General features: G+C 39.3%; 2 protein-coding genes across 8 annotated transcripts in view; one reads left to right on the forward strand and one right to left on the reverse strand.

Moving 5' to 3' along the window:
• Positions 1-4,804: 4,804 nt before the first annotated feature.
• LOC102208995 (excitatory amino acid transporter 3-like) overlaps positions 4,805-12,021 on the forward strand; it is an 18,259-nt gene continuing 11,042 nt past the window's right edge. The window contains exons 1-7 of one of the 7 annotated variants that reach the window (XR_311845.1): positions 4,805-4,864; positions 5,038-5,183; positions 6,206-6,322; positions 6,665-6,859; positions 6,946-7,080; positions 7,985-8,115; positions 8,982-9,015. Coding sequence is in view for 6 of the 7 variants with exons in the window: in XM_005737322.1 (XP_005737379.1) it covers positions 5,122-5,183; positions 6,206-6,322; positions 6,665-6,859; positions 6,946-7,080; positions 7,232-7,487 (765 nt within the window). In the remaining variant the exon portion in view is untranslated. Of the gene's footprint in view, positions 5,184-6,205; positions 6,323-6,664; positions 6,860-6,945; positions 7,081-7,172; positions 7,632-7,984; positions 8,116-8,981; positions 9,140-12,021 lie in introns of those variants that run through there. The other 6 variants (XM_005737325.2, XM_013911932.1, XM_005737322.1 and 3 more) reach the window with 6 other exon arrangements.
• ppp1r27b (protein phosphatase 1, regulatory subunit 27b) lies at positions 8,692-10,136 on the reverse strand. The gene is made up of 3 exons (XM_005737321.2): positions 9,778-10,136; positions 9,525-9,675; positions 8,692-9,309 (listed from the first exon to the last, which is right to left on the reverse strand). Exons 1-3 carry the CDS (start codon positions 10,001-10,003, stop codon positions 9,186-9,188), a joined length of 501 nt encoding a protein of 166 aa, XP_005737378.1. The 5' UTR covers positions 10,004-10,136; the 3' UTR covers positions 8,692-9,185.

The following is a 12,021-nucleotide window of genomic DNA, read 5'->3' on the forward strand; positions in this document are numbered from 1 at the left end:
ATGACGTCAGAGGAAAGCTTCGCTGACGCAGAAGCTCCGCCTTTTGAAAAAAAAGACACTTTAATAGTAAACGATTAATATGTAAATGAATATGTAGCATTTTCTATATTTAAAGGATAAGTGTGATATATAATATTTTTACATTTCCAAAACACAATGAAGTATCAAAAACCGTTTTGCTTGATATAAGCAGGACAGATTTAAACAGAGAATTCGGTTCAGTTTTATTTACTTTTTTTTTTTACATAGCACCAAATCGCACCAACAGTTGCCTCAAGCACTGAGAATAAAACCTACAAAAGACAAACGTTCAATTTCTGACCATGAAAACTACAAATAATTAAAAAGTAATATTTGGCAGGGAATATCGTAAATAAAGCAGCTCAAAGCTTGTGGCCATCAAAAGATTTAAAAAAAAAAGTGATTTAGGAGAAGATTTCAAGGAGGTCCCTGACTCCACAAGCCCTAAATTTTTATGGTTTGGTTGATGGCAAAAGTTTTTATTACCATGATGATGGACTTCAAAGGCCTTGTGTTGGCATCTGAGACATATTGGGTCAACATTTCTGCTTTCTAGCTCCAGACACAAAAGTTCTTTAAAAGCAATCAGTAAAATGTTTAAAGTGATTCTAAAAAATATAGGGAGCCAGTGTAGAGAAGCCAGAATCAGAAATATTTAGACAAACTGTTTTGACTCATTCTTATACAGTATTCTTCATTAAACTGTTATATGTAAGTGATAGATTTGTTTTAACTGAAATATCGCTTTGTGAATGTTTATGAAAAGTTAAATTCAAGTCAACATTTTAAAAGAAACAACAATAGTAATAAAAAGAGGTAGCGTTAATATGACAGAAGAACACAAATCAATAAGAAGTTCTTCTTCTTACCGGGATTAAACACAGCAGAAAAAAAAGGAATCAAACTTTTGAAAATTATAAATATGTTATATTAGAAGATCCGCTCTGATGTAAATTATGATTTTTTTCTCATGCAATTTAATAGTTTGACATTTTCCAAACACAAAAAGCACCAATTTTATACATGCAAATAAAATCTGAGATTGTGTACTAGCTGCATTTTCACTGTTACTGCTGAAGTAGTTTAGTAGTACTTTGATACCACAGATAACAAAGTTTAGCAACATAGTTTCGGTAACCTGTAACCTGTAAGCAGCACTGTCAACAGTAATAGAAAAAACAACAATGACCACCCAGAGCTGTTACTGAACTGCTTTCAAACATTGCCTGAGGATTTCAGTTGGTGGCTTTAATTTGCAGAATAATTCGCATTACACTGAGAGCCTAACCGTTTATGTGTCTGAAACCCACCTACAGGCCCACACCTTTTCCTGCATCCTCCTGACTGTTTACATGTTTCACACCACTGGTGCTTCTACAAAAACTAATATTCAGCAACAAGTGTATTTAAAAATGATGAATTTAATCAATCCAACAAACCAATAAGTGAATTAGTTTGTTGGATTAGATGTGATATTCCAGTGATTTATTAATTTAATGAAAAGTTTGTTATATTTTCTGACACTGATGTAGAAAACATGTTTGATTTACTGTAAGTTTTAAAATGATGAAATGATATTGATTGTGGACCTACGTAGAGTGATCAGGTGATCCTTCTTTTTGTGGGACTGTACAGCCTTTTTATCCCGCAGGCAGAAACCTTTCTAAAGTGTTTTTATTTCATGACTGAAGAAAACAGCAAAGATTCCTGCAGGTCAACATGTCAGTACAAAGGTCACTACAAACACACTCAGACATTGGTGGGACATGACAAAAACTATTACAAAGAAAAGCAAATGCAGCTACAATAAACCCCTAATAATTCATTCAAACTGGTAGAAGGTTATTGATTCCTTTGAGGATTTTAATGTTTGGAGTTCTGGAGAAAGCCTGGAGCTCAAAAAGATACGTGTTGTTCATTCAAATTGAAATGATTACTACACATTACGTCTTAAAAACCTTGTGGATTATTGGAATTAAAAAGAGAATACTATAGGGGACTAAATTTTAGTTTCTTTAATGCTAATTGTATTTACCTAGCAGTTTCACCCAGCTGAACAAATAAACTGCAAATTAATCCACTCAAAAACATAGAGTTAACTTGTTCATAGGGGATAATCCGATTTCTTGGGTTTTCTCAGAGATACTTTACCTTGGGTATAAGCTATCATAATGTTCATAAATCTGATTTTAACCACATTGAATTGATTTGAATTTGATGTGTATAACTGCCACATGCAGCAAAAAGGAAACATTAGTTATGAGGTTAATGACAGTTTCCAAGCAAAATGTATACGGTGAGATCATCACCAGGCCAATTATTTGATTTTACGCTGTTTAGATTTGAGTTTACGGCTCTGTGGAACATAAAAGTGTCTGATGATTATTCTCTTCAATACATCATGTCAACCAGTTAACCTTAGAAAACTAGTCCTGTTAGCTCTCAGTGTCAGTGAGGAATACTCTTTGAGAGTTCTGGCAAAATACTTAAAGACTTTCTTTTCGATTGCAAGCTGTTAAAGGAACTCGTAGCAATAAAACTGACAATGAACGTGATATAAAGAAACTACCACAGCTACAAACAGGTAAACCAAATCTTTCAAAAGGTCAGGTTTGGCCCCCGTGGACATGACATTGACATCTGTTTGTGTTTTTGCTGTATAATCAGCTATTTCCATAAACGTACTTTCATTACAAAAATGTTTTGAATAAAGACCAAATCAAATGAGGAACCTGTAAATAGAAGTTACAAGATGTTAGCCCGCTTTCTATCACGCCACATTTCTTACCTTTGATCTTGTATCTGCACTAATCTAATTAATCTGTTGATTAGAAACATAAACTACCACATCAGCGGTCCATTAACTTAGCAGCCACACCTACTAACAGTTGAAGAATAACAATAAAATCCATTCAGATCCTCTCACTCAACTCTCTCAAGCAACAATTATATATCTTCAGTCGTTGACCTTTTAGTGTGGAGTCACTGACGTTACAATCAGATCATCGCTGATCTGATTGTAACGTCAACGTCAACTGTCCTTTTGAGTTTCACAAACCTGTCCACGGACCCATCTCTTATCTCTTATCCCACACCTCTCTGCTCTTTATCTGTAATTTATCCACTGCTGGATTCAAAAAACAGATATTGTTTAGTTTCTTTCTTTTACTTTGTTTCATGTTGGAAATTAATAAGTATATTCTTGAACAAAAATATGGTTTATAAATAAACTGTATTGACTTATTTTTAGCTTTGGTCAAATTAAATAGCAGCATCAGTTTGTTAGAGCTTCGGTAAAGCCCGACCAAACTGGACCATGAATAAAATAAGGCTTGATGAGTCGAGGAAATCACAGTATTGAAGTGAAAGCATGGAAACCAGTAAACTAATAAAATTTATTATCTTAGTATTTCTGATACAAAAGCTATACCTTCACTAGCTGAAGCAGATGGCCTCCCCTCTCTGAGCCCAAATCTGTCTGACATTTGAATTTTTACATTGCAGTTTAAAGTGATTTGCATCAACTGCTTTTTGGCAGTATTAAAAACAAGAAAAATTAAAACAACACCCTCGATAACAGCTTTGTAATGAAAATATATGGGGCTAATTTAAATGAGTGTTACTATTAGAAATATCAGGCACACAAAAATGACCACTATGACTGACAGATTAAAAAAAAAAAAAGGAAAATTTCTGAGCCAGAAAAATCTGGCAGACAGCTGGACGTAGCAGGGAATGTTAGCTCAGATCAGAAGACAGCTCACTTTAATGAAAACGAGCTCACAGTTCTTTGAGTTTTCAAAGTTAAAGTCACAAATGAAAAGAACACAAAACTAAAACAAAAGCAACATGTTAAGTAGAAATGAAAAAAATGACACCTGTAATTTGTATATTTTTAAGAAGCAGTCCCCAAATAAAAGGAAAGTAAGTATACATTCAACTTTGTGAACCTTGTGTTGCACTTTTTTGCAAAAAAAAGTTAAAATTTTCTGCAAGTTGACTAATCAGGGAATTATGTCATTGATTGCACTGTTTTAAGTTTTACAGGTCATCACAAAAACTACCTCAGTATGAACCTCTCTAAAACCCTAGATACAAACTAAACATAAAAGGGCAGAGTCGCCTCTATTTGTTAAGGAAACGAAGATCTCCCGGCATCCGCAGTAAATTGCTGGAGATGTTCTGTCAGTCTGTAACTGCAAGTGTGATTTTCTATGCTGCGGCCTGCTGGGAAGACAGCATCAGAAACATGGATGCAAGGAGGCTGGGCAAAGCAGTGAAGAAAGCTGGCAGATTGGACACACTGCGGGTGGTACAGGAACAGAAAAACATCAGTACTGGATGATCATTCGCACCCACAGCCATCAGGCTTTTAAATTCTCAGACAAATAGGACATGAGTTATGTCAGACACTCAAGTTTCCCTTTGGGATCAAGAAAGTTATTCTCATTCTTATTAATGCAAATGTTCTGGCAGGAAACCCAATGTTCACCAGCTGAACAATGAAATGAAACTTGACTTTTAAACAGTCCAAGAATGAGCAAATCAGAAAGCCAGCGAGCCTTCATCTCCTCTTTTGAATTCAGTTTGTAATAACTTCTGTGCCCTCGTCCTTTCTTTTCATTAGTACATTTTTATTTATTTTCCCATTCCTCACACTGACCAAAATTTCTCACAGAATAAATAAATAAATAAATAAATAAATAAATAAATAAATAGACAAACGTATCCAAAGATAAAAACAAACAAATAAACAAAAACAAACAATCAAAAGTTGGAATCAGCGCGCCAAGGAGTTTCCCCTGGTGGTCACGTGACTTCCATCCTAGGATACCTGTGAAAAGTCGGTAAAAGTCAGATTTCTGAGGCTTGCGATCATTTTATGTTCATTATATTCATTATTTATTTATCGAAATGGTTTCTTAACTTTGTTCATAAATATCTAATTATAAATTATTTTATAAATGTCTGATTAGTAGCCAGCGAATGTGGCTAAAATTTTAGCTAACTGTGCAGCAGAAAAATGGCGACTAACGGTCGTGAGGAGGAAAACACTGCTGCCGCTGCCGATGCTGCGATCTGGAGGCAAAGGCTGCTCAAATGCTGGAACTTTGTCCTGGTCAACAAGTTTTTGTTCCTAAGTGTGTTGGGGGTTGCTGGTGGTAAGTGATGACTGGTTAACCCACCAGTTAGTTTGTTCTGAGCGGTATGGTTTTGTGCTGCTGTTAAATGTATTTTAATTTCACTTTATTATGATTATTCCAGGTTATTGTTTAGCTGCACAGCGCTCTGTGACTAAATGTCTGTGGAAGTGTTTTATAAATAAACTTACAGGGTTAATTTACTTCTGATGCAAGTCAAACAGTATGAGGCAAGTCAACAGGCTTAATTACTGAATTTTAATCAGGGTAAATGTGAACTAAAATAACGTCAATATTAATTGCGCATGCGCCAGTGGTTTCTTTATTTCCTTTTTTTTCTTTTATGTTGATAGCAGCTGTTATTAAAATGTTTAGCTGGTCACAGATGATCAGAACTCTCTCTTTTTGGCATATTTGTTGCAGGTGAAAATCCCACCAGGTTAAACAGCTACATCTAGTGGGCTAATGGAGCCATCGCAGGTGTTTTCACCGTTTCCACTGTTGACAGTTGAAAGCTGCTGATACCTCCTTGCTGTTGAAATAATTCAAATAAAGTTTACATGGGAACATTAGAAAAGGTTGCTCCTGCAATTTATTTACTAAAATTAAATATTACAATAAAACAGAAAGAATAAAAAAGAAATACAAAATAAAAACCAAATGTGCTAGTTTATGCCAAAACAGCACTATTTCTTTTTTAAATTGCAAGTGTAAATAAAAATACTCATTGTTCATTTAAAAAATCTAACAGACAGGGTTTACACTGATGATTCATTCAGAGTAACTTTCATTTTTATCCAAATCTTTTACAAAGTTGTGGGATGGAAAAATTAGCACGATGAAGGCTAAAAAACAAAAATGAAGGGTTTCTGTCAGAAGTGACTAACTACCAGATAGGTCTGTTATCTAAAAAAAAAGTCTTCTTTGGGGGGATTTGGAACAATGGAGATATATAAATCCTTCAGTTGAGTCTCATTGTTTTAGGCAGTGAGAAACTGTATTTGGTATAATCACAGTTGGCTGTGTATATACTGTTTTTTCAGGCTTCTGATCCATGGCCTGGTGATTCTGCCAATGGTCTTTTTCTTGTTTGTGAGGCGTAACCCCCTCCCTGTCATGAGAGCGGTCACTTTAGTCACTGCAATGCTGATCTCATCCAGGTAAGACACACACTGAGGGCGGTGTTCTGTTGTAATCAGAGGGTAAGTTCAGATGTAATCCTGGATTTACAGGCTTATGAAGGTGGTTCACTTTTTCCTTCCTGGCTTCTGTTAGGCTTTATTTATGACACATTTTTCCATTTTCTCAATACTGCTACTCGTGTTGCAGCCAGTTTCTATTATTAATTTCTGACATAGTCTGACCTTCTTTGTAAAATATGTTGGTTTAAGTGAAGCCAGATAAAGAAAAGGTTTTAGCACAGGCCCCACAGCTGACCGAGTAAATGTTTTATAATTCCATAGCTGTTCAAGCACTAACAAATGATGTGCTGCCTCTCATAGCTCTGCTGCATTGCCCCTCATGTTTTTGTGCTGTGAGGAGAAACTGAGGATCAAAAGAAAAGTCCCTCGCTTCATGCTGCCCATCTGCACCAGCACCAACATGAACGGAAGCGTCCTTTACGAAGTGGTCGCAGTCGTTTTCATCGCCCAGCTCAACCGCATCAATCTGAACTTGAGCCAGTTAATTACCATTGCGTACGTCAGTATTTCTGTTGGTTCAGGCCTTTAAAAATGCATCATGCAGACTTTGAAGATTCTATATACTTTGCTTTGGTGTGCAGTGTGATGGCAGCAGCCACCAGCATCGGCGCAGGAGGGATCCCAGCTACAGGAGCAGTGACCACTCTCTTTGTTCTGACAGCGGTCGGCCTGCCTGCTCAGGATGCCTCTATTCTGGTGGCTGTAGAATGGTTCATGTAAGTTTCGCTTTCTGTTCATTTTAATGTCTGACACATTACTACTGCTGCCTTTTCACATCTTAAAAACTGTTTGCTGTGTTTGTGTAAAGTTCCAAAGATCTCAGCAAGTTCCTGAAGTCCATGCTCCATCTGTCTTTACCCCTCACAGTCCCCGCTCGCTATTCTCACCTCCACACTCTCCCTCTTCTTCCTTTGTCTTCGGTCAACAGTGCCAAAGTTTACAAATTTACACCAGCACCTTAAATGTGTCATGCATGTGCACATCTGCAAAACTTACAGCTGCCTGGGATTTGTGGCATTGTTGCTCTGATTATGTCATAGCCATTGGCACAGCACCAAAATTACAGAATCTGGTCCTCAGAGGACTGCCTGTTCTGAGATCAGTTTCACCCACCATATTTTGAAATATTTAGCAGTTTAGTGACTCATATTAATATATCCCTTAATCTTTTCCTATTTATTTTGGCCATAGTTGGAGTGAATATCTGACTTTATGGATGATAACCTGTTTGTTTATGTGTCTGCATGTTTCCACATACATCTCTGTATTCGGCTTTTATTCTAACTATGAAGCACTTGGGTTTTGAAAAGTGCTTTACAAATAAAGTTATTATTATGTCAAAGCAGCTACAGTTCTAACATTATGCCTTACCACAAACCAAAAAAGGTGAAAAAACAAAAACTAGTTGAAGTATTAGTGGTGTCCCCTCAACTCACCTGTGCTCAATAAACGGAATGAGAAAAAAAGAAAAGTCAAAAGATTATGGCCAAAAATTTGACCAAGTTAAAAAAAATCTTAATCTTCAGGCTGCAGAGACACAAAGATTTCAACAGAACAATTACCGGTTCCCTCAACAAGGGGAAAGCTATAAGCACATGCATTATTTCTCTATCCTCTCAGGGCATCTCACAGGAAGTGCAAAGTCAGGGTAGAGTAGCCACAAGAGACTGAAACCCAAAACAAAACGGACACTAAAATAGAGCAGATACACTGAAGACACTGCGCTCACTGAGGAAACACAATATTTTCAGGTCAGTGCCAGTCACTTGGGTCAAATTTAGGACCAACATACTGACTGTAAGAAATAGATCTACAGTAAGTCCTCATTAAAACCACAGTAAGTGGCAGTGTTGAGGGAATACGTCCAGAATACCTTTTTCATTTTGTCCCACCAACCAATTAGCTGACCTGAGGCTGCTGTGGCTGAAACGCTCCCAGGATGTGCTTCCATAGTTGGCCATAAGTTTCCTATACGAATGATCCTTCACCTTTGACCTCTGTAAACAGTGCTGAGATAAGTTTTGTGGGCTCAGTCATTCATTTTGATTTATTATGAATTAACCTTATATGTTTAATATTCATACCAACATGGGGAAGCAAAATGCTCATCTCGACGCTTTAAAATGGGATCAACTGGAGCCAGCCTCAAGTGGTCACTGGAGGTACTGCAGTTTTTGGCACAAGAGGCTATGATGGCTTTTTGCGGTTTTCCTCTGTGATCGATTAGTTTGATGTCATTTTAAAGATGCAAATGCAGCATTGACATATGTTCATGTGAAACATGAGACAGAGGTTTTTTCACGTTAAGCAGGGAAATGACGGCAAAGTCAGACAAACTGATAAACTTTATTTAAAAAATAAGTATAAAAAGTCATACAAAAGACTATAAAGAGAACATTTAACTCACAATAATCAAAAGGCACAAGTAACCAACTTGATAAGCCGCACACTGCACACACTGCAGCCTGTTTGGTTTTGTTAGTTCAAAGCTTTCAACAGGCAAAAGTCGTAAAGTTTCTACCAAACAAAATCCAAAGATTGATTTCGTTCACAGCATTTAAAAAAAAGATCTGAAGCTCTGACAGGAAACAACAAATCTGTGCTGCTGGAGTTTTAGGTGGAGTCCTCCTTCCAGCGAACATCGACTCCACTCAGAGGGCATCCAGACCAGCTCTGTCAGCCCTCCTTCCACCAGACCTCCGCAGTCCTGGATCAAAGTTGAGGCACCTCACAGAGTCAGGATCCTGGACCGACGTGGCTTTGCCTAACCATTCCTGCAGAGCAGACGATTTTCAGGGTTTAAAGGCTGCTTCAGGGAGTCTCAGTCGTTGGCAGCTAGCCCGAAAAGCTCCAGCAGCTCCTTGTTGTCCTCATCGATGAGATCAGCCGGCTTCTCCCCGCAGTCGTTCTCCAGCTCGGGGTCGGCACCCAGGGAGAGAAGAAAGCTGAAAGAAAGATAAACCGTCGTCAGTGAAAAAGATCACCATGCTTCAGTGTCAGGGAGCGTGACCTTCTACATCTGTGGAGCCACTGTAAACATGATGTCAGCCTCCTCCAGCTGGCTCACTGCGATTCGTGTGGCTTCCTTGGATTTGCATTGCACACAATCTTCCCTTAAGCTAAACTTTTTAACTATAAAGGAGAAAGTCTCGAGGCTCACCGTGCGATGTCTGGGAAGCCATCACTGCAGGCCATGTGCAGAGGGGTCCATCCCTCCTCGTCTCTCTGGTGGATATCTGCTCCATACTGGACCAGGAGCTTCACACACTCCAGGTTCCCAGACAGGACGGCCTCGTGGATTGCAGCCATGCCTGCTCAGAGAGGAAAGCAGGACACAGTTAGCGCACTGAATAAAGTCTGAGAAGAAACATTTCTACTAGTGTAACTGAGCCTTTCATTTGCGTGGCTCTCACCGGAGTGGTAAATGGTGTCGAGCGTCACTCTCTGGGCTCGGATGAAGCGTCCAATCCTTTCTAGCTCGCCCTGTCGCACATAGTCCTGGAAAAGGATGTCATTGGGGAAGTGGACACTTCGGATTGGCTTCAGAGAAGCAGCGCCTCTGCAGGTGATTGGGATGTCCTGGCTGCAAGGTTTGATTCCCAAGGTCTGGGATGCAGGGCAGTGATAGTATTTCATCATGGTCTCTGCAGAAGTTTTCAAATGCAGCAACTAGAAAAAGATCAGTCGGTCTGTTCTTAGTGTGGCTCTCTTGCTTTCTAGTGAAGAGTTCCTCTGAAGGCCCGGCCTCCCCGTGGGTCTTTTTATACTCTGTTGGGCTATTTTAGGATGCAACACCTCACAGATCCAGTGGCGAGATTTGGAAGATGAGTAGTCCCTCTGGCAGGCCGTCCCACTGGCCTGTCACAAGCTTCACGTCTCCAGACATTACAGCCAGTAACCCTTACCGCTGCTGTCACCCCCACATGCCCAGATGCTGTTCACTTAAAGATAGCGGTGACATCTTGCCAGCTGGGAGGGGGTGGGAGAATATGGAGGCTTCTAGTAAACACCAGGCGGTGTTGGTGGGGGGGGGTCACAGAGGGGTAAGGTTGCTGGCATGTGGAGGCTGTTGACCAGTAACTGCCTGACACAAACAGTCAAGAAAGGACGACTGTCATCATGGTCATCATTATGTGTAACACAGGATGGGTAACTTCCAGATTACTGGGGTTTGCATCATCCTCTTTATCAGTAACGCAGCACAGTCTTCCTCAGACTCCTTAAATGTGAAGATTTGCTTCATTTCACTTTAAGCTGTTTTTGTCTTTCGAGATGTGCGATGCTAAAATACAGATGGATGAATTGCCTTGAAGTTTTGTTCAATGATAATCTCCAGATGAAAAATGTAAACACATTTGTGAAGTCCTCTGACTCCGCCTCTTTTAAATTTGTTTTTAAAAAAAATTTCTCATCAAGTTTGGTATTGAGCCTGTGGTGGCTCCTGGTATCATGTAGAGTGACAGGGAAACACTCGGTGCATTATGGGAAAGCCCCAGCAACCTTTACCTATTGTAGAACTAAGGGATGGTCACCTGATACAGCCTTAACTATAAGCTTGGTGAAAAAGGAAAGTTTTAAGCCAAATCTTAAAAGTACAGCCTGAAAACTGAAGGTGATACACTGATTATTTAAGACCTTGCATGCGAAGAGAAAGATTTTAAGTTCTGGTTTTAACAAGAAGCCAATGAAGAGAAGCTAATATGGGCAAAGTAATAATAAATAAGATGAAGTAAGCATCTCTGCTTAGACAGCCTCCCTGCGAGTTGAATAAATGATGGCGTGGATGAAAAGTGAATGCATGGAGAAATAAAGCAGAATAAAAAAAAAGGCTTTCTGCAATAAAGAAAAGTCTGATGTGAGCCTTTTTTCCCGTCTGGCCCTCGCTCACTGACTGACTCATGGGCGTGTTACAGGATTCAGTGATTCATCATCAGATGGTGAGAATGAGACAGTGACTGCGTGCCTGATCATTTTTAACCACAAAAATTCATCCTGGGGACTTTACATCAGCTAAACATGCACCGTCCTGTGTCCACAGCATAGTTTAATCAGTCATTTAAAAAGTTTAGAAACTGAACATCGACGAACAGGTCTGCGGCTCTCACCGAGGAGGGACAATCACACACTGGGGTTTTTTTTATTGACTAGTTATTTGTTTAACCACTTAGTATGGAGCTTTGAGACCTTCACGGTGGAATAAGACAAACCAGGAGACAACCCAGCCTCTGGAGAATAATTAACCGAGCCACATTTTAGGACTGAGAAACTCCTCGCTCCAGTTTCGCAGGCCTCAGTTTGCTGACTGAAAGGCTGCACTGGGAGGGGCAGAGGGCTTGGACTGTTGACCCCACTGCTGACCTCCAGTATGCTGGCTACGTGCCGGAAAGCGGCACAAACACCAGTCAACGGGCACATTAGCAGCCCTGTGAGGATGTACTGCATGTTCAGCTGATCTGTGAACACAAACAGCTGAAGACGTGCGCACACGATGCATTTCGACTTTGCTGAGATTTAATTTTAACTTTAAATACCATAAACAATATGTAGGGTAGTTTTGATTTATTACAGCATTTCAATGAACTACACGTCTGTCTGTGCTATTGATGCGATTCCAGCATCCCAGTTTGGTCCAAAGTTACTTCAGTAATACCTGAAAC

This window comes from Pundamilia nyererei, unplaced genomic scaffold, assembly GCF_000239375.1.
Source record: "Pundamilia nyererei isolate P.nyererei 1_Seehausen unplaced genomic scaffold, PunNye1.0 scaffold00075, whole genome shotgun sequence".
In the NCBI taxonomy this organism is placed as follows: domain Eukaryota; kingdom Metazoa; phylum Chordata; class Actinopteri; order Cichliformes; family Cichlidae; genus Pundamilia; species Pundamilia nyererei.